Source organism: Strigops habroptila, chromosome 9 (assembly GCF_004027225.2).
Source record: "Strigops habroptila isolate Jane chromosome 9, bStrHab1.2.pri, whole genome shotgun sequence".
Classification (NCBI taxonomy): domain Eukaryota; kingdom Metazoa; phylum Chordata; class Aves; order Psittaciformes; family Psittacidae; genus Strigops; species Strigops habroptila.
In genome coordinates, this window is record NC_044285.2 from 760,305 (window position 1) to 781,073 (window position 20,769).

Below are 20,769 nucleotides of genomic sequence, written 5' to 3' on the forward strand. Positions count from 1 at the left end.
GGCAGGGGGTTGGAACTGGGTGAGCTTTAAGGTCCCTTCAACCCAAACCAGTCTGGGGTTCTGTGATTCTATGATTCTGGTTTTCCAGGCAGGACATCACAGATCTGAAAGCAGGGTTCCAGCCCCAGAGCACCAGGCTGCAAGCCCAAAGGGTCTGTTTGTGTCCTCTCTTCCTGCTTGCTCACACCTGGGAGGCCTCCCCCTGCCTGGATGGCAGCAGGGCTGTGTAAGTAAGTGGATCGTGTCTGCAAAAGCTTTCTGTGGGAGTGTAACTATCACTCCCTACAGCCAGCACAGAGCCGTGGCATATAGAGACGGGGCTATTTTTAGCATATAGATATTTCTAAATATTTACAGGCAGTTGTCTGAGCTTTCCTACAGCTCAGATGCAGGTCAGCAGCTGCGGGTCCTGGGGATGTGAGCGGTGGCTGTGTGAGCTCTGACTGGGGCCCTGGGGGTCCTTCCTCTCCTTCCCTCCCTCGACACGCTGTGAAGCAGCTTTATCTGCTTTCCCAACAGAAGTGGTTGCTCTGAGCGAGCAGAACGTGCCATGCCTTTGTATCAGCTACATGGCCAGGGAATGAGGCAGCTCATTGGTCTCCTCTTGCTTTCATCCTGTTTGCTGCTGCTTTACTTCCCATGGGAACATCCCTCTGCATGAGCCCGGCATGGCCCAGCAGCTCTTGCTGGGGTTCAGACCCCAAAGCGGTGGGACAGTGACTGTTCCCTGCCCGAACTCCCCACCCCAAGCTGCTGGCAGCCATCGGCTGCCATAGAAAAGCCAAACCAAGATAAACCAGCTCAACTCTTCAAAGCCTTTCCTTGCTGTCCTGCCTCTGCTTTTCTGACCCTCCAGGCTGCGCTTGTAAAATCTTTCTGTGCCACACAGGCCTAGAGGGTTTAAGAACACGGGAAGTTAAACAAGGATGGATGTGGTGAGCTATTCCTGGTCTCTGCCTCCTCCTCCTGTGCTCGGGTCCACATCCCTCATCCAGCATAGAATCATTTAGGTTGGAAAATGATTTTTTTTACATCATCAAGTCCAACTGGTTGTTGCAGCTGACGAAGGACTGATGACCCCTCTGGCACTTTGGGGATTAGAACGCTCCAGCTGGGATCATCTGGTCCGGACAGAAGCACTGGGGTAAGGGCTGAGGGCCTGCACAACACAGGTGCTCTGACAGGGTGACCCAGATGCTGCTGGAGATGCGGAAGCAGTTCAAGTGTTATTGTTAATACGAGACATAAACAATCTCCTCCATAAAGTGCTGCTTCCCAACTAACGAGCTCATGGTTCCTTCCTGGCTCCAGCTCTGGAAACGGCTGGAGGTGACCCGGGAACGCACAAGGTCTGATTTCTAATCTGAAGCCAAAGCTTCTGGCTCCTCTCGGATGAATAAATAGAAAGAACAACAAAACATGAGCTACAGGTAACTGCCCTAACACCTTGTGCAGGTTCTTCTGCAATGCTGCAGTCAGGAGGCATCTCAAAGTGTTTGTGAACATCATCCTGATGCTGATTGCTGGGATGCTGCTGCCAGTCACCCATCTCCCCATCACCCAGCCGAGGTGGCTGTTTAAAATCTGTATAAATGTACATTCCTGCCTCAAAACCCAGCCCTCAGCACCAGTTAACCCAGTTGGAGAAGGCAACCGGGCTGCAAGAACACAATTCCCTGTAACCTCCCACAGCTTAGTGGAGAAACCAACTGTTTTTCAAACAGGCCAAGTGAAACCGAGCGGCCAAAGGTCGGGGAGACTTGGACACCCCCATTGCTAGAGCTCACAATGAGGGGAATCCCCCCTTTACTGTGTGCCAAATGAAGCATGCGAGCTCTGCAGCGCTGGTCTTCAATGGATCTTTCTGAAGTAATGAACCAAAAGTATCTTAGAATGACAAAGTGAATGGTCCTGGTCACCACGCATCCTGTACCACTAATGAAGAGCATGATTTAGGGCTTCCCTTCTGTCTGGGCTCTTTGGGAGGCGTGGAGGGGAAGGCTCTGCCGGGGTCTCCGGTCAAACACACACGTGTTTTCAGCGTGATCACATCACCACATTCCCTGTGCTGCAGAGCCCCGACCTGCCCTGCACACACAGGTACTGCAGGAGATGCTCACCAGGGTGGTTACCACTGCAGTGAACTGTTCTGCAAAGCCATTAGAGGCAAGGATGCAACACAGAGGCTGAAATCTTTTGGTCCGTCAGCATTTACCCCATCCACCCAACTCAGGTTTTAACCACACAAACCCCAGCTGCAAACCACAGCTTCCAGTGATGCTCAGATGCAAACTGATTGCCCCTTTCTGCTGCAGTGAAGAGAGTAATCACCCCCCTGCTGCTGCCAGGGCCTGAACCGGCTGTGCTTAACTGTGCTTTCAGGGAAAAATCCCCGCAGGGGAAGAGAAAGGCTGAAACCCTGCTCTTTCCTTCAGTAACTGTTTAATTTAACACACCCGTGAGCTACAGCCATTAACCCCCACACAGTTAGTGGCTGTCCCTTCGCACGACCTGGGAGTGTGACACAAGCATGGGACGGATGGAGCTAGTGCGAAGGAAAACGACTGAACACGGGCTCTTGAAATGTACAAATTTACACCACGTTGGAAAGGAATAAAACACAAATGGTGAAGGCATGGCTTGTGTTTTACATACAAACTACACACAGGAATTTCCCGTTCTGGGACTGAATGTTGTTCCTGGCAGCACCAGCAAAGAAACGCACCCTGAGCTGCGGGCCCGATGCTGGGCTCCGGCCTTCAATACAACCAGGATTCCCCTCAGGGACTCCCAGTTTTGGCCATTCTCATAACCTGAAGAGTAATACGGAAAGGAATTCCTACCTAAATGCTCCTGACCCTCCACTGGGGACCAACCCAAGAGCAAATCCTCCCCAAGACAGGGAGGGCTTAACACACAGCACTCCCGGTAAGAGCTGTGCTGGACGAATGCCATTCCACATACAATATTGGATAATCTAGTTAAAAGAATCAGCTAACCTTAACAGAGGTGAATCTATATAAGCAGGAAAAAGGGGTTTAGCTTGTAAGAACACAGAAAAACACCTTGACCAACCATTAAACTGCTACGCCGTAACTGCATACAGAAATCCAGGCATGTGGGTGCTCTGCTGCTCACCACAGGGGCAGAGCAGCGTTCCCCTCCTCCACAACCACACCCACTGTGGGACTCCAAACCCAACTGTCATCTCACTCGTGCCCTGGTGTCCCTGACCATGCCCAGGCAAGGATACAGGCAATGGCTTCAGCAGAGAAAGCCAGCAGTGGGGAGATGAGGGGATGGAGCCTCTGCACATACCACGAGCTCTGGCCTCATGGGGATAACTGAAGCTGATGGTTTATTCCTCTGCTCTGTCGCCACATCTTAAATTACGGCTGTTTAGCTTCAGTGCATAAACATTTTAATGCAAGTTACAGAAATGGGTTGTCAGCTTCAAGTCCCTTAAGGAATAAAGGCAGTACTCTAACCCACGCGGCCGCCGTGCTGCTGGAGCGCTGGGTGCTCCTTCAGACGTATAAAAATAACAATAGAAGTCAAGGGTTTCGTGCTGGCCTGCCAACACCATCGAGAGGCTGAGAGTGTCGAATGATAGCACCATGAGCATTGCTGAGAGGTCTCCCACAACTATTGCTGCTTTCAGTTTCCCATCCCCAATGCGTTTCCCGCTGGTCACCCAGCAGCAGCTTGACCCCAGCGGAGGGTCCCGGCTGCCCCGGCACCTCCCGTGGGACCAGTGGGACCCGCACACCCGCCCATGCCAGACCTTACTGTCAGACGGATGGTTGAGCACCGTTAGTGTAGCACAGATACAAGCATCGAGCCTTTCCCGGGTTGGAAGAGCACCGACCGGCAGAGCCGTGAGTCCTGGTGTGACCCAGCTCCCTCCTCCGCTGCCCCGGGAGCCGCCACGAGTCCGGGCGCTCCTGGTCCGTGGGGACGGTGCTGTCACCTGCGGGAGGCCCGCTCGTCCCCGCGGTCCCGGGGCCCGTGCTGGCGGCAGCTTCGGCAGCACTGGAGATGGACCGTCGGGAGGTGGCACCGGCCCAGGAGCCGCAGGGTCTGGCAGAAGCCGAACGTCAAGCGATCGCGCTCGCAGGCGAGGCCTGGAGGGAGGCAAAGGAGGAGAGAAGAGAGTTGTGGCCGGTGTTGGATGCGAACAGTGGTTGGCAGAGACAAGGATGAACAGCACCAAATGCAGAGCCCACCTTCACCTGGGTACCAGCATCCTCATCATTTCTAATTGCACCGGCACTGATGGCTGCAGCTCTGCAGCATCTTCCCAGGGTTTGATATAGCAAAACCATATCACAGAATCATCGGGGTTGGAAGGGACCTCTGGAGATCATCCAGTACAACCCCCCTGCCAAGGCAGGGCCAACCAGAGCAGGTTACACAGGAACCCAGGTGGGTTTTGAATGTCTCCAAAGAGACCACAACTCCCCTGGGCAGCCTGTTCCAGTGCTCTGCCACCCTCAGCATAAAGAAGTTCTTCCTCATGTTGAGGTGAAACTTGTTGTGTTTTAGTTTATGGCCATTGCTCCTTGTCCTGTCACTGGGCACCACCGAAAAGAGATACTGATTTGCACTGATAAGATCCCCGCTCAGCCTTCTCTTCTCCAGGCTAACAGGCCCAGCTCCTGTTATCTCTCCTCATAAGAAAGATGCTCCAGACCATGATCATCCTTGTGGCCTCCACAGGCCCCTCTCCAGCAGCTCTTTGTCCTTCTTGCACTGGGGAGCCCAGAACTGGACACAGTTCCAGATGTGGCCTCTCTAGGACTGAGTACAGGGAAGTGGGGCTGAGCCCAGGGCTCGCTCCTGGTGAGGAGGGTCCATGCTGGAGGCTGGGGAGAGGTGACAAACTGCAATGCCATCTCCTCCCAGTGCCAGGCCTCCCCCCAGCGCTGGCAGACAGCGGCAGAAAGGAGATAACTCATTTTCCTTCACATTGTGTTTATTTTGAGAGCCTGCATCGTCTGGTTCCCTTCCTGCAGGTGTCAGCCCCAGTAGCTCCCAGCTCCATCCCAGCCAGGCCAGGCTCCATCAGGCTGCAGCTCAGCTTAGCAACAGCGACCCACCACCCCGTTGGCATTGTTCATAAGAACATGGAATCAGTTTAGTTTAACTTCTAACTTCCTCCTTTTCTTCTTTATATCAAAAAGACTGTGCACCTCATTGAGCCTCCAGCACCTCATCCCATTGTATGAGGCTCATTTAACCTACATCAGCTCTGTCTGATTTTACCTCCCATACAAGTGATTGAAATAAATGACAGTTCTTCTCTGAAAAAGGGCAGAGTTGGTGCTCCCCAGGGCCAGCATCCTCTGGTACCCCCTGCACTGCCTCTCCCTGGGCACCCTCTGCCCAGGACCATGCTAAGCGCACACAGAAATGGGGCAAAATGGGCTTCTCTCTTTCTCAGGACACTTTCCAGCTGGGAAGCACCAGGACGGAGCCGGGGGAGCTCTCAGTGACCATCACCCCTCACCATCACCCTTCTGTGAACAAAGGCTCTGCTCCGGGAAAAGCTGCTGCCCCGATTCCCACGAGGACGAGCCGGCCGCAGCGGCTGATGTGAAGGATGCAGCAGATGCAGAGCAGAGACTTTTTCCCCCGTTTGGGATTTCAATCACGGCCCTCCCCCCCCCAGCCCCTCAGCAGGGAGGTCACTGCACTGCTCTAAAATTAACCTTCTATTTCAGTAGAGGTATTTCCTCTCCTCCTCTCCAGCGACAGCTCTTTCTGCCCAGCAATAGCGTCTCTGTGCCCTGAACAAACCCTTTAACACAGAAGCTGCTCCTTGCCAGTGCTGTTGGATCCAACAGCTGCTGGGATCGAGCGCTGGATCCTGGCCCCGCAGCTCGCTCCCGGGCTGGGGGTTTGCTCCAAGCCCCGTGTGCTGCAGGACAATGTGGATTTATCCTGCTGGTTGAGCAGAAATCACTGCACAGCCAGAGCCGCTCAGGAAAAGGGAAGAGTTTGCTCATGTGATGCTCCATTGGGGTCTCAGGGACCGAATTCCCTGGGAGCATCCCTGTGGCTCTGCACAGCATTCCCTGAACCTCCAGGACCCTTTTGCACTGGGACATTGGAGCAGACCAACACATGGCTTTGAGCAACCTGCTCTAGTGGAAGGTGTCCCTGCCCGTGGCAGGGGGCTGGAGCTGGATGAGCTTTAACATCCCTTCCAACCCAAACCATTCCATGGCTCTATGTATTCCCATTTGCAGGTTAAAACCTTGAAACACGCTGGCACCGCTCACTGACCTCAGCCATCCCTCCCTTCCTGCAGCATTCAGTAATCATTTACTCTTCACCAGGGCATGACCGCTGGGTAACCCCCACCTGCCCAGCTTGCACTTCCCATGGGATTTATAAACTCGTGGTGGTTCAGGTTGCTGGGATTGGAAGCAATATTGAATAGGAAAACAGAGAACTCAGCCACGGCTCCTGGCAGGCACAGACACGGGCATGCTCCAGGGGGTTAATTATTCACTGCAGTGCATGGAACAAGTGTAACAGCGGTAAAGCCTCCCCAGCGTTTAGAACTCAGTTAAAAATCCCTCACGGAAGGCTGGGAATGCCGCCGGTGCTCCGGGGGGTCAGTGCCTGCCCCCCGCCAGTACCGCAGGATTTGAAGGTCACTGCTGCTGTGCCTGGCTGGGCCGGTCCCTGCTCACCAGCCCTCCCTTATCGCAGCAGCCTTCCTAGAAAGCTATTTATGGATCACAACCAAGTTGCCTCCTGCCTTCCCTTGAAAGAGCTGTGAAGCTGCTGGGGCCTCTCGCTGCTTTCCAGGATCAGAGGTGATGGGTTAGCTCTTCTCTGATCCCTTTCCAATGAGACAAAACCCTGCGTGCCCATAGGAAGCTCGGTACCTGCACTACCTGGAGCCATGCACAGTGTAAATAAGCCTGTCGGTGACCTGCCAGGAGTTACTGCTCTTTGCACACCACGTTATCTGCAGAGGTATGAGCCTACTGCGCAGTAACAGCGGGGCTGGGCTGAGCACAGGGTGGGGAAGAGCCACCGCTCGCAGCTGGAGGTGTTGCCACAACCCCTCTGTCACCTTCCATGAGACCCGCAGCAGGACACCGGGTCCCAACGTGCTTCCATCACACGAGGTCAAGGGGAGCTGCTGTCCCAGACCAGGCTCTGGTCCGATGCAGCGTCTCAGCTGGATGCGTGCGGGGTCACGCTCAGGTCTGAAACCCTGGCTGGGCTCCTGAGTCCTCCCTGGAATCTGGTCTTGGACAAGGGAAGCTGTAATAAGCACTTCATTTGTCAGCTCTCCACAGAGGTCCCTGCAGAACTGACCCAAGTTGCATTTAATCCCTTTACTGCTATTTTTTTCCTATTAACAATTTTTTTTATGCAATCCTAACACTTCATTTGAACATGTGCTCTCTAAGTCTATGCCAAATTCTAGTCTAAAGAAACAGCTTAAAGCAGGGCTTTAGAATCCAGGCTCAGTCAGCAGATTGGAGACTGAACCCCCCACTTTTCTGGTTGTTTTTTCAAGTTGGCGTGGCAGTCGCTTTAAATTTCATTTAAGCTTCTGTCATCCAGACCTAAAGCATTTACTTCTGTGCTGGGGGAAAATAAACTTCCTGGAACAGGTTTTGTGAAAACAAGGATAGATTGAGCTCAGAGCTGAGCTAAGCACAACCAGCGAGTTAAGCTGCTGACCTCTGCCCTTGGGGATGCTCCCAGAGCCAGTGCCCAGTTTAACAAGCATTATCCCAGGCTCCTGCTCCGGAGCCGCGGTGCCCTTCCCTGGGAATGAGCCCTGGCGAAGGCAGCACTAGAGCTGCCAGGTTTGCCTGCGTGGTGTCAGCCCGGCTGCTCCTGGCACGTCTCGCTCAGCACCATCACAGAGCTCCCACCGACCCCCCTGAGCATCCAGCCTGGGGATGACAGACCCGGGAGGGGGAAATGCTGGTGCTCTCTAAGATGTTGAGAGGGATTATCCAGTTTTTAGAGTCTCTGGATTTAAAAGAGAGAAATTCTCATTTCCAAAGAGCTGCAGCCACGCCAGGACTCTCCCTTCGCTCCTCATTGTCTTCCCCTTCCTTCGCATGGCTGCAGGGAGGGGGAGAAAAAGCCAGCTCTCTGAAACGGGTCGCTGACCATGACCCTGCCTGACTCTGCAGAATCCCCAACCGCTTTGACCACGCTGCAGCCAGAGCTCCCCACAGCAGCCCCGTGAGAGCAACCGGGCTCCAGCTCCAGGACCCGCCGACGGAGCCTTTGCTGCTCCTGCCTTTTCCTAACCACACAGACCGGGCAGGGGAACGGAGCTTGGCAGCAGCACTGAGCCCTCCTCGAGTTCAACACCGAGGGACACCGACTCCAGGCAGGACCCCAGAGTGTGATTGTGTGGCTGAGCACGGTTCATCCTCCAGCCAAGTACCTTTGCTCCATTCCTTCACTTTTGCCCTTGCTTTCTCTGTTTGTAGCACTTCAAGGCCAAGGTCACCATCCTCTCTGCTGAAGGTCTGTCTTCTGCACTGAAAATTATGCCTTGGATGTACTCTGGAGAGTTTTCAAAGTTAAGGAAGGGTTAATCTTTTGTAGTTGGGATTAGGCTTTGCCTCCTCCCTGCCAGGCTGGGCAAGAGGCTCCTGGCAGAGGAGCTCCAGGGTCCCTCGGGTGCCTGCACAGGGTGCTCCATGTCCACACGCCAGCACCCAAGGCAGAAAAGAAGCAGATTCTTGTACTCTGCTCAGGTCAGTTGTGATTTACACAATGGGAGAAGCACCATTTCTCCTACATTTAACAAACCCCAGGGAATCTCTCCCAGGCATCCCTTTTCCACTGGCACCTGTTGTTAGCAGTAAGTAAAGGGCACTTAACTCCAGCAGCACCTCTCTGGCTTGCCGCTTGGACACAGACCTACGTGCTCAAACGACAGAGAAAGTTGGAATTTGCTGCAATTACTTCTAGCACATATCCCTTGCAGACAAACGCAGCTACAGGCAGAGCCATGGATAATTTCATTTCCCTACTCAAAGCAAGCAGGAATATAACATTTAATTGCCAATTAGGCTTGAAATACAACCAGAGCCTGAATCAGGAGCCCAGAGCAGCACAAATAGCAGCAGTTGAAAAGGGCACTAGGGGTTTTCCCTGGTGGTGAACTTGCCTTGAACACTGCCAGGGATGGGGCAGCCACAGCTTCTCTGGGCACCCTGTGCCAGCGCCTCAGCACCCTCACAGGGAAGAGCTTCTGCCTCAGAGCTCATCTCAGTCTCCCCTCTGGCAGGTTAAAGCCATTCCCCTTGGCCTGTCCATTCATCTTCCTCCAATGTGAAGCAATTGCTGCTTCTGTGTTTTAGATCTGTTTGACCTGCTGGATGAACCAGCACCGGTTTCTCTGAGCACTCATGTGGGACCTGCTGCTCAGCTCCTTTCCAAGATGGCCATAAACCAAGGGGTAATACTTTAGCACAGAAATAAACACACTGTGAGGGCTTTCTTCCAGCTTTCTGACTTACAAGAAATGATCCGGTAACGGGAGTGACCGATGTGGGTGTGAGAGCCCTGCTCGGGCCTGGTGCTCGGCACACTGAAATCAGACAGCAACAGGCTTTCCTGAGCCAGAGCTGCTCTTATCTCCCCACAGCCCTGCCCGAGCTCCAGCAAAGCTGTTCCAGCTCCCATTGCCCTGGCTGTGCTGGCGGGGGGGCAGTGATGTCCTCCTCACGCCCTGGATGCCAGTGAGGAGCTGCAAGGCTTTCCCAGCTCCTGATAGCAAGGGGAGAGCAATGGCTCTCAGCCCTCGTGCAGATTTTCCTGCACTGGAGTTGCATTTGTTCGAGCTCCTTGTCTTAGCATGGAGCAAGGGAAATGTCCCAGGCCTCGCCAGGACATCACATGGAGGTATCTGGGTACCTGATGGGCTCAGTGGTCCTCAGGAGCCATCTAAGGACACAGCCAAGCCCATTTTCTCTGCTCACAGCTGGATGCAGCTGTAAAATGAGAGGCACATTTAAAAACAACCTCTGTGTAATCTTCAGTTAATTTATATGCCGGGAACAGAGCAGGATCCTGCTCTAATGAATTCTGACCTCCTCTAATTGAGGAGAGCTGATCGCCAGCGAGATGTTCCTTTATGCTCAATCTGTTCCATCTCTGTCAAAAATCCAGCTGCCAATGGTTGTAACATTTAAACTCTACCGGGGGTCTTGCATTTGTGTCCTGCAGGAACACAACTGCTCACGAAGGCAAATAGATGATTTTGCTGGTATCAGTGCACCCCAAGTTAGAGGAGATAGAGGCTCCTTATGCTTCTAACACAAACACATGAATCACTCCAGCCTGCACTAATCTCGTGCCGTAAGGATCCTTCAGAAGACAGGAAAGGGCTGGGGTTTATGTTCATGCCTTTTCTGGGAGCCTCTGCCTGTGGATTTACACATCTGTGATTTCCTGCCATGTGAAAGTTTTGTTCCTCTTCATGCTTTGGCAGGAAATGTTTGTATTTCCAAGAGGCGTTTCCTGCCCTGGGCTACAGCCAGAGCATTTATGTCATTTTTAATCCAGGATTTTCCCATTTATTTGTGTGCTTCCTACACATCTAAGTGGTTTCTCTGGTTCAGCCTTGGCTGCGCTGCGTGGCTCCACAGCTCCCCTCATCAAACCCGGCACGGAAACCTTCCCCTGACAAAACCAGCCGGAACCACACATCATTTCTTGAGCGAGCCTGAGTAATCATTTCCTAAGCGCTGAACTCCCCGACAGACCTGCAAACGCAGGAGGGACACGCAGCCAAACCAACAGGAGTGGTTTGATAGCTAAAAGCATCCTGATGGCCAGCAGCCACAGTCTCCAAGTCCCAGTTAACCAAAGCCAATGGTTCTGCCCTTTCCAGGATAGGTGTTAGGGGAAACACAGCTGGATACAGGACAAAAATAGCTGAAAGGATGAGGATGGATGTCGCAGGCTGCAGAGAGGGACCCGCATGGAGGTGTGCATCCTAGCATCAATGACATCTAATCCCCTCATTACATGGCTTTCCCTCCAAGTGCTGTTAACCCCCTGCAGCCCACGGATTTCTGGCTTACAGGGAACTGCCTGGTGCCCTGGGATCTACCTCTCTGAGCAACAGCAAGAGGAGAAGCCAAGTGAGTACGTGTGGCATGGCCAAGCGCCGTGGCTGCAGCCAGAGCAGGTAAACGAAGCTGGTGGGCACTCTGCATGGCTCTCATGGGACCAACTCACTGCAGAGACTGCACAGACTGACCCAGAGACGCTGGAGAACCACTGCCCTGACAAGCACATCCCAGCTCACACTCGTGCCAGTAAAAAACCACACTCAGCCTCTTGAGACCCGAACGCTCCGGACATACATAGACAGTTATAACATTCCCACTTAATTATTGATTAGCCAAGCCAGCCTTACACAATTCACATATAAAACACCCCCTCCATCTTCCCACAGACATTGCTGACTGGTTTTTCCTTCCTCCCATAACCTTCCTTGCTGCAGGTGGCACCAGTTCCCCACTGGGCAGCACCTCGAACTCCATTGCCCTTCCTTGGGCCCAGACCCTGGCTTGGCCATGGCACCCAGACTGTCCCACCCCGGGGTGCTGCTGCACGGCCCTTCCTGGGGTCCCTTTTGTGGGAGCAGGACAGCATCGTGCTGGAAAAATGCCCTGGAAGAATGAACTGAGCGTGGCTTGTCTTTCAGCACAGACAGTCATTGCCAGCATCCTCCTCCAGACTGTCCGGGAGCACCGAGAAGTGACAGGAAAATAAAGAATGTAAAAATAAAGAAGTGAAGAGGAAAATAACGAATGAGTCTTGGCTAGAAAACACATCTCCAGCCACCAGGCCCGGAACTGGGCTGTGTTCTTACACAGCCCTTACTTCGTTTCACAGCACAACTTCAAAGAGACTTAGCAGATGGATGCACAGCACAACAACCCAATTCCCACTGCCAGGGCACCCTTTAAACCTCCCTCACACACCACACACCAGGTAACACTGTTCCGTGCCTTCTCACACTGCTGGGTGACCCACAACGAGTGACAACACTGCACACCCGAGTTTCTAACCGGGTGTCACTGCATCAGCCCTCACTGGTGCAGCGTGGTGGACAAATGTCTCCAACCATGGCAGAGGATGGTGATGGAGGACAAGCGTAAAGCTGATGATGGAGGAGCCACCCACTCTGCAGGTAATATTAACTGAGAGATTGGGTGGTTTTCGCACTGATCTCCACAACTATCTCCATGTCCTGAAAACGGAGCATTTATCCCAAACGCAAGCTCTTGGGGAGTGTAACCACACTAAAGACAAAACATTCATCTCTCAGGATGGGCAGAAGGGCCATGGGGTGCTGCTTACCTGGCTCGGAGCTCTCACAGTCCTGCGGGTTGCACTTCTGGGTGCTCTCAGGCCAGGGCTCGTGGTCGCAGAGGCTGCTGTCCTCCTCGGCCAGCCCTGTCTTGGTGTTCATGCACTTGACCTGGCGCCGCTGGATGCCCCCACCGCAGGGAGCTGTGCACTGCGGGAGCAGGGCAGCCCCGTCAGCCCCAGGGGACCTGCCCCACACCATGCAGAGCCACCCCCAGTGCTACCAGACCCCGCAGCAGCCCCCGGTTGGGATTTGAGGGTTGGGTTCGCCCCCATTCCCTGCATTCCATGCGCTGCGCTCACCTCTCCCCAGGAGCCCACCACCCAGGTGGTGCAGGGCTGCGTGTTGCAGGGCCGGGTGCTGTTGGGCCGTAACGTCTCCTCGCAGCGCCCCGGCTCCGGGCACGTCACCAGCCGCTCCTGCTCCCCACCGCCGCACGCCTCCGAGCACTGCCGAGACACGAGCCATGGAAGGGGAAGTCTTCCACAGAGGAAGGGGAAGCACAACAGAAAGGCAACACGCTCCATACACTGGGGTCTGAAGGACACTGCAAACCCATGCTGCAGATACACAAACCCCACTTCCCAGGTGGTGCACTCGCTCTGCAGCCTCCCCTGCTGCTAGTGGGTGATTTCCTTCTCAGTGCTTGAAACTGCTTGGGAGGTTCCTGGAGGCAGGAGGATCCGGCATTCCCGCTGCCATAGCTGTTGAAGTCTTGCAGGTGTGTGAAGGGACAGGCTAAGCCTGCTGCGTGCCTGCAGCAACGATTGATGGGCTCCAGCGAGGCCCATCACTGCAGGCAGCTCTTCCCCAGATACTGAGCATTCCAGGCCAGGCTGGATGTGGTTCTGGGCAACCTGATCTAGTTGAAGATGCCCCTGCTCATTGTGGGGGGGTTGGACTAGATGAGCTTTGAAGGTCCCCTCCAACCCAAACCATTCTATGGTTCTGTGATTTGCTCTGGGCAAGCAGACGCTGAGCACTGGCTGAACATGCTTCCAGGGAGAGAGGACAAATAACTACGGGTGTCGCAGCCATGCAGGCTGCATGTGCCCAGCGCTGGTCAAGCACTGCCCCCCCAGACTCATCCCCCTGCCCAGCAGCCCCTACCTCTCTCCAGGAGGACATGTACCAGTCCAGGCACGGCGAGCTCTGGCAAGGGAGCTGAGCGGGTGGCTTGTAGAGGGCAGCCTGGCAGTGGAAGGGCCGAAGCAGCCTCTGGTCTCTGGTGTCAATGCAATGCACGTCCCGAACCTTCGTGCCTCCACCACAGCTCCTGGAGCACTGCAAAACCACATGAGTATCAGCCCAGGGAAGGGCAGCAATGGCTGGTGCAGGCGGATCCCGCCATCAATTCGAGGTGACCCCAGAGACACGCTCTGCCTTGGGCTGGATTGGGTTGATGCTCAACCTCTTCTCACCTTCCTCTAGTCCAAGCTAGAGAAAAGCCCATGCAGCTCTGATCCTGTCACTACCACCCCTCTGAACACAACTGGTTTCCAGTCGTAATGGCAACAAAGTATGCATTAGACATCCAATGATCCCAAGAAACAGCAGCCACCCAGGGAAAGGTTTGTTCCCCATCATTAAACCCACCAGATTCACCCAACCCCACTGCAAACAGCCCCTGGCAGTGCAGAGTGGCAGGAATGTTTTCTGTGGGATTCCAGGACCCTGCCCCCGGCTGCATTCCCGCTTACCTTACTCCAGTTCCCCACACGCCAGGACGAGCAGGGTCTCAGGGAACACCTCCGAGCAGGGACGGGCCTGTTGGCAGCGGCGCAGGCGGCGTCACTGCCGGTGCTGCAGCGCACGGTCCTCCAGATCGCACCCACACCGCACGTAACTGAGCACTGCAACACATGAGATGGACCCTGCTCCTCTCCTCTCCTGCCAGCCCCAGCGGGGCTGCCCCCTGATGTCCCCAATGCCCTGTGGCTGGCTCTGGCCAAGGATGGAACCCAGTGGCCCAGCAGAGAAGTCCCTGGGGACTCGTGGGCATCGGGAGGGTGCCAGTAGAACTGGGGCGTGCGGAAGCGGGGCTGTGGGATGATGTAGAGAAAGGAGCTTTCCCAGATGCTGTGCTCAGCACTGGCTGGCATGGCACAGGGTGCCCAGAGAAGCTGTGGCTGCCCCATCCCTGGCAGTGTTCAAAGCCAGGTTGGACACAGGGGCTTGGAGTAACCTGCTCTAGTGGAAGGTGTCCCTGCCTGTGGCAGGGGGTTGGAACTGATGAGCTTTAAGGTCCCTTCCAACACAAACCATTCCATGGTTCTATGATTCTATGAAAATGCAAAAGTGCCAGTGTGAGCCATACACGTTTTCTGCATGCAAAAGCAATGCCCCAGAGACAAGCCAGGAGAGGGACAGGTCTCTCACCTCCATCCCAACCATATCACACTTAACAGGACTCAACACATACCTCGCTCCAGTTCCCGACCTCCCAGCTGGGCATCGCAGTGGCTCCCATGGTGGTCAATGGTGGAAGCAAAGCCTCCTCCTTCTCCATCTTTTCCTCCCCCCAGGGCGGTGGCGGGACAGGGGTGGGCTGGGATAACTCATGCTCCCCATCGTGGAAAGCAAATGTCCCTGAGGTTGCCCATGGTGAGCGCTCTCCTGGCACGGTGCTGCTGAGTGGGGCCCCGTGGGAGCTCTGCTCTTCATGGAGCGATCCCAGCTCCGGGTGGTGGGACACCCCCATGGTCCACCATGCCGGGGGGGACTCAGAGGGCGATGCTCCTGCTGGGTGCACAGGAGGGCTGTGAGCTGGAGCCGTGGGCACAGCTGGTGCTGAGACACCTTGCTGGGTGAGGCCGCTGGAGGTGAGCTGGGTGGCTGGTCCGGGCATGGCAGGGGACAAGGACACTGCTGCTGGAGAGGCTGTAGTGGCCACCAAGGGGGGCAAGGTCAGGGAGGCAGGGGTGTGGAGCTCTGCCTGCCCTGCGGAGCCACCATCAGCACCCACAGGGTAGGAACTTGCAGGGAGATGGGTGCTGCCAGCACTCCTTCCCATCTCCATCTCCCACCGTGGTCCCTGAGGAGTGGGGAAGGAAAGATCTGCCCTCTCTGTCCCACGGGATTGCTCATCGGCTGCTGGCATGGTGCGTGTGCCCGCTGTCCCCTTCGGCATTTCTTCCCACCCTTCCTGCTCCGTGGTCTCGGGGGCAGCACCATCAGCATCACCGGTGATGACAAGATCCATTTCCCTTGCACCTCCATGGGCTCTCCCCGCAGAACCAGCCACGTGGTGCTCCTCACTGCTGGTGTCACCCGTCCCCTCGCTGCTCACAGGCCCCTCACCACGGCTCCCCGGCTCCCCACGGCTGTCAGACGTGCCTGTGCCAGCGCTGCTCCTGCCAGGGGGCAGTGGTGGGGAGGGATCAGCTGGGGAGGGAGCCTGGGCAGCGAGGCCATGGGCTGGAGCATCCTGCCCAGCACTGGTCCTTGTTGGCACGGCTCCCCAGGGTTCATCCACGAGCGGGTGGTCATGGCTATGACTCGTGGTGCTCTGGGTGGGTGGGTGCTCCTCAGAGCGGGGCACAAGCATTACATCCTCCTCCTCACCCACAAAGTCAGGGATGGTATATCTGGGAACAGCAGTTTCCGCATCCTCAGGGACCATGCTCAGGAGGTCATTCACATCGAATCCCTCAGGCTCCGTCTCTCCTTCACCATGCACAGGAGCAGAAGTGTTTGCTTCGTTGGACGTCAGATGGTCCTCACTTGCTGCTCTGCCCAGGACAGTGGTGTGCAGGACATCAGCTGGCAGCTCACGGGGCCCCTCCACATCGTTGGTGCTCAGCCCTGGCTTAGGCTCCTCACCTTTGGTCTCTTTCTCTGTGAAGGGATAGTAAGACAGATCCTCATGGAAGTTGATAAAATTATAATCATAGTAAAAATCATCAACAAAGACGTTTCCCTTTCTGGCTGAGAAGTCCTCCTCAGTGATGATATTGACATCATTGGACTCTGGAATATTTGGAATTAAGGGGTTAAATTTAGGAATGTGGCTGCTGGGAATGTAATGGATTTCATTAAATATCTCCCTGCTGGAGGACCCGCTGCCAGACCAGTCCGTGTTGGCACTGTCCAATTTCTTCCAGCACTGTGGCAAGGAGCAAACAGTTTCCGAGCTGGGTCTTTCTGCAGGGTCACAGGCGGCTCCAGTGCTGTTGCTGCAGTAAACAGGGCGCCTCTGGGTCCCATTGCCACACGTGGCAGAGCACTGGGAAAGAAGGAGAGACACCAGTGTCAGGGCTGGGAGCACAGGCAGTGCAGGGTGCAGCAGGAGGAGCAGGAAAGGAGCCCATGCCCCTCGCCGGTGCTCCCCTCTGAGATACCAAAGTGGGTGCTCAACCATCCCACGTGCCACAACGCTTTGGGCACAGGGAGAAGGGGCTCCACGTCCCTCTGCCATGCTCCCACCACCCACCTGGGTCCCAAGACATCTCCTGTGCCAGTCCCACCGATGGCATGGGGTCTCCTGCACCAGGAATCAGGAGCAGGAGGTACTGGTCACACCAGTAAGCAGTGTTATTACTGGCCGTATCCAGACCCGGGGCTGTGTCCACACTGGAGACCATCCCAGGCAGGGCTGGAACCATGGGGTACTTTGCTCAGGGTGATCCCTGCCCTGCGCTCCAGCCAGAAATAATTTCCTGGGAGATGGCCATTGTGAAGGGCACGGGGTAAGATGATCTAATAGGTCTTTTGTGTGACCTATCACCATGAATTGCATCTCTTCTTGCAGAAGAGAACTTTGTGAAGCGGGGAATAATAACATGGGTGTAGTCCTAGTAGGGAAAAAGCCAGGGTAAATAAGGAGCTTTGTTGAGGGCAACCCCTCCTACACCGTAAGGGTCTCTGAGATCGTTCAGAACAGAAGAAACCCACAAGCTGGAGGGGAGGACAGCAAAGTTTGCTGCTGGATAAGTAAATCCCAGTGCTACTAACATCACATGTGGGCTGCACAAGCCACAGGCCCCTGCAGTCTGTGGTGACAGAGGCACAGAGCATTAGTCACGTACATCAAAGCGCCTCAGACAAGCCAGCCAAGGAGAACAAATGGTCAGCAAGGCAAATAAACCCAGCGGAGCTGAAATCCCTGTTATTTGGATGAAAATGGATGGGCTGAGGCAAGGGTTTGATGCACAACCACCAGCAGATGGAAATTAAGAGGTTAGGGTGGACTGCCTGGGCTGGCCCGGAGATGTGCTCCTCAGGCCATGCACGCTGCTGTGTTCCGAGTCTTTCTTGTCTTTGCTCAGTCATTGGGACCTGCACCACTGCCTGTGCCCATCCTGATGGGCTCCCGGGTGGGTGTCCACCCATGGGACATCTCCTTCCAGGCAGAGGCTATCCAGAGGCATCACAGTAGGTTGCAAGGAGGTACGTGCTCCTGCCAGGAGACAGATGCCTCTGTCTGTGTGTTAATGGACAACAAATAATACTCCTGCCTGCACTGATAAACTTCTTTGGCAAGTCCATAAAGCTGGGTAGACATTGCTTTAGGGTCCTTCTGAAGGCCCTAAGTGCCAGTGTAAGCACTTTGTTGGGCTACCCAAACCTCAAATAACCCTTTAGGCTTTGCAGGCTGCCCAGGCGCTGCTGGTGCCAGACAGGCACACACGGTGCCTCGCCAGAGGGTCTGCAAGTGGGAAAAGAGCAACAATCCCCTATTATGATCACTGGACAGAAGGACCACGCTTCTGGGAGGCTCCCAAGACCTTCAAATTTCTCTACTTACTGGAGAGAGTACGTAGAGAAACGGAGTCTTCTCCATTTCCATCACTGGTGGTGGGAAATGGAGGAGAAGGAGGGCTCTCACTTTAAGTGAAAAAAGGACAGAAAAATGACTGTCATCTCGAGCTCTCGAGCACATTTTGCCTGGGCTCACAGATCCAACAGTGCCAACACCACGGAGGACAACTGGTGGCTTGTGCTGGCTCTGTGCTGCCTCGGCCCTGCAATTGTGGCTGTTGTGGGCCCCTAGAAAAATATTTCTAACCAGCTCCCATTTAACCTTCAATTTTCTGTTCACATTTTGGTTCCCTTTGTTTCTTAGCAACAAGCTCGCTTCCCAGGCTCACATTTCTCTCCTGGTATTTGTCTTCACGCTGAACGCTTTGGAAGCCACTGCTTAAATCAGGAGTTGTAATTTTCTGGTTAAACCCCTCAACCCATGGTTAAGCCGATCCACAGCAACACAGTCCCCAGTTCCCACCAGCTTTGCAAGACACAGGGACCCCCCCGCTGCTCCTTCTCACCTCGGACCAGTTCCCCACGGCCCACTGGGAGGGACAGGGGACATCCCGGTGACAGGGCGCGGTGGCGTCCGGCTTGGCGAGGTGCTGGCAGTCCGCGTGCTGCAGGGCCCTCTGCTCGTCCAGCCCCACGCTCTGGATGCACAGCACCGTCCTCTTCATCAGCCCCGTGTGCCCGCAGGTGACGGAGCATTTCTGCCACTCACCGACCCACCACCTGGCACATGTGGAAGGGAAACGTCTGAGCCGGGCTCTGTCCTGGACCCACCGCGCCGAGCCAGGAGATGCACGTGAGATGCACATGGGCTTTGGCAGCCTGTAACGATCAGCTGAGGCTATGGGGGAATTAATTATGATCCCAAGTGCAGCTTGTGTTCCAGGCCAAGGTCAGGGAACCTGGACCGAGGGGCAGGGATCATAGAATCATGAAATCAATCAGGTTGGAAAAGACCTTTAAGCTCATCCAGCCCAACCGTTCCCCAGCACTGCCAAGGCCACCACTAACCCATGGCACTGAGGCCTCGGCTACACGGGGTGTGAACACTTGCAGGGCCGGTGACTCCAGCCCTGCCCTGGGCAGCCTGTTCCAATGCCTGAGCACCCTTTGGGGAAGGAATTGTTCCTCAGCTCCATCTAAACCTGCCCCGGGGCAGCTTGAGGCCATTTCCTCTTGTCCCATCCCTTGTTCCTTGGGAGCAGAGAGCAGCCCCCTCCTGGCTCCATCCTCCTGTCAGGCAGTTGGAGAGAGTGAGAAGGTCCCCCCTGAGCCTTCTCTTCTCCAGACTAATGGATTAGCCCCCATGTTGGGCCGGGGATGGTTATCTACACAGAGAGGCCCTGCCTGGATGTGGACAAGGAACACACCGTGGTGGTGAGGCAGCCACAGGGATTTGCTCTCATGAACCAATGCAGGGTCTGGGACCCATTCTCAAGCATGAGGGAGAGGAGAGGAGCAAACCCTGCAATCCAGCGTGGCAGCGACCGAGCTCCCCCCACTCTGGTCACCCCTTTGGACACCAAAGCTTGGCCAAGCAGCACAAGGGGCAGCAGACCTGGCCGGGCAGGGCTCCTCGCTGCACGTGCGCTGCTGGTCGTCGGGGCGGGTGAGCGCGTCGCAGTGCCGCTCCTCCACGATGCCCGACAGCTTCTCCACGCAGTGCACGACCTGCCGCTGCACCCCTGCGGGCACACGGGGGACATCAGAGCTGCCACCCAGCATCCCCTGCCAGCGGGCGACAGGACACCCCTGCGCACACACAGGCTCTGGGGCTGTCCCCGAAGAGGAGCCAGCTGGCAGCAGCACAGCTCCTTTCGGCAGCTTCTTCCCCAGCTCACGGATAAATCACCCGCCAAAGCCTCGTGTCCCCATCTGCAGTGCTTACAGGGCGACATTTCCCCCTCAACATGCTGCCTGCTTCTGTCCTCCCTTTTGCAACACGTGCTTGACCCCTGACTTGGGAGAGCTGCAGCTATTAACCACTGCCAACAGCTGAGATTGATGCAGCCCTGCTGAAGCTGCTGAGTTGTGCTTGGGCTCAAGCTCTTGAGAGCTTATAGGGCCAGTGGGGCTGGAGCCCTGGGGCTGGCCCTGCAGAATCAGGTCAGTCTGAGCTCTCCCAAATCCATGTCTCAGCTCCCACCATCACCCAGCGCAGGGAGAGGGGCTCAGCCAACTCCAGCTGCTCGCCTGCAGCTGGACAGGATGAGCATCCTCATCCAACTCCTGCCTGACCTGCTCCTGAGTTTCCCTCCTGTTCTGGAAGCCGAACCTTGTGAAGGAAAGCTGGTTTTAAATGAAATCAAGTGCTCTCAGCTCCCATCCTCCTCAATTTCCCACACTGCAGCGCCCACACAAACCCACAGCAACAAACTCTCAGCATAAATGCACGTAAAACACCCCACCAGCTCATGCCGCACCACAATCCTCCTGCTCTAAATAGGAATCCACTCCTATCTCCCAGGAACAGGCAGAAAACATCTCCTGGCACTCTGTGCTACCTAGAAAGTGTGAGTGTCCTTGAATTCCCTTTTTTTTCAGCGGCAGCAGCTCTCGAGGAAGCACTCACTGGTCCAAGCCTCCCCCTTGCAGCATGCTCAGACCATCCCCCTCCATTGGCCACC

The 20,769-nt window shown here is 55.3% G+C and overlaps 1 protein-coding gene across 1 annotated transcript in view; it reads right to left on the reverse strand.

Moving 5' to 3' along the window:
* Positions 1–2,425: 2,425 nt before the first annotated feature.
* ADAMTS7 (ADAM metallopeptidase with thrombospondin type 1 motif 7) overlaps positions 2,426–20,769 on the reverse strand; it is a 39,580-nt gene continuing 21,236 nt past the window's right edge. Inside the window, 8 exon segments of the mRNA XM_030497441.1 lie at positions 2,426–4,124; positions 12,376–12,535; positions 12,688–12,834; positions 13,496–13,669; positions 14,086–14,238; positions 14,808–16,610; positions 18,652–18,865; positions 19,701–19,827. Of these exon segments, the coding sequence (XP_030353301.1) occupies positions 3,967–4,124; positions 12,376–12,535; positions 12,688–12,834; positions 13,496–13,669; positions 14,086–14,238; positions 14,808–16,610; positions 18,652–18,865; positions 19,701–19,827 (2,936 nt within the window). The 3' untranslated portion in view covers positions 2,426–3,966.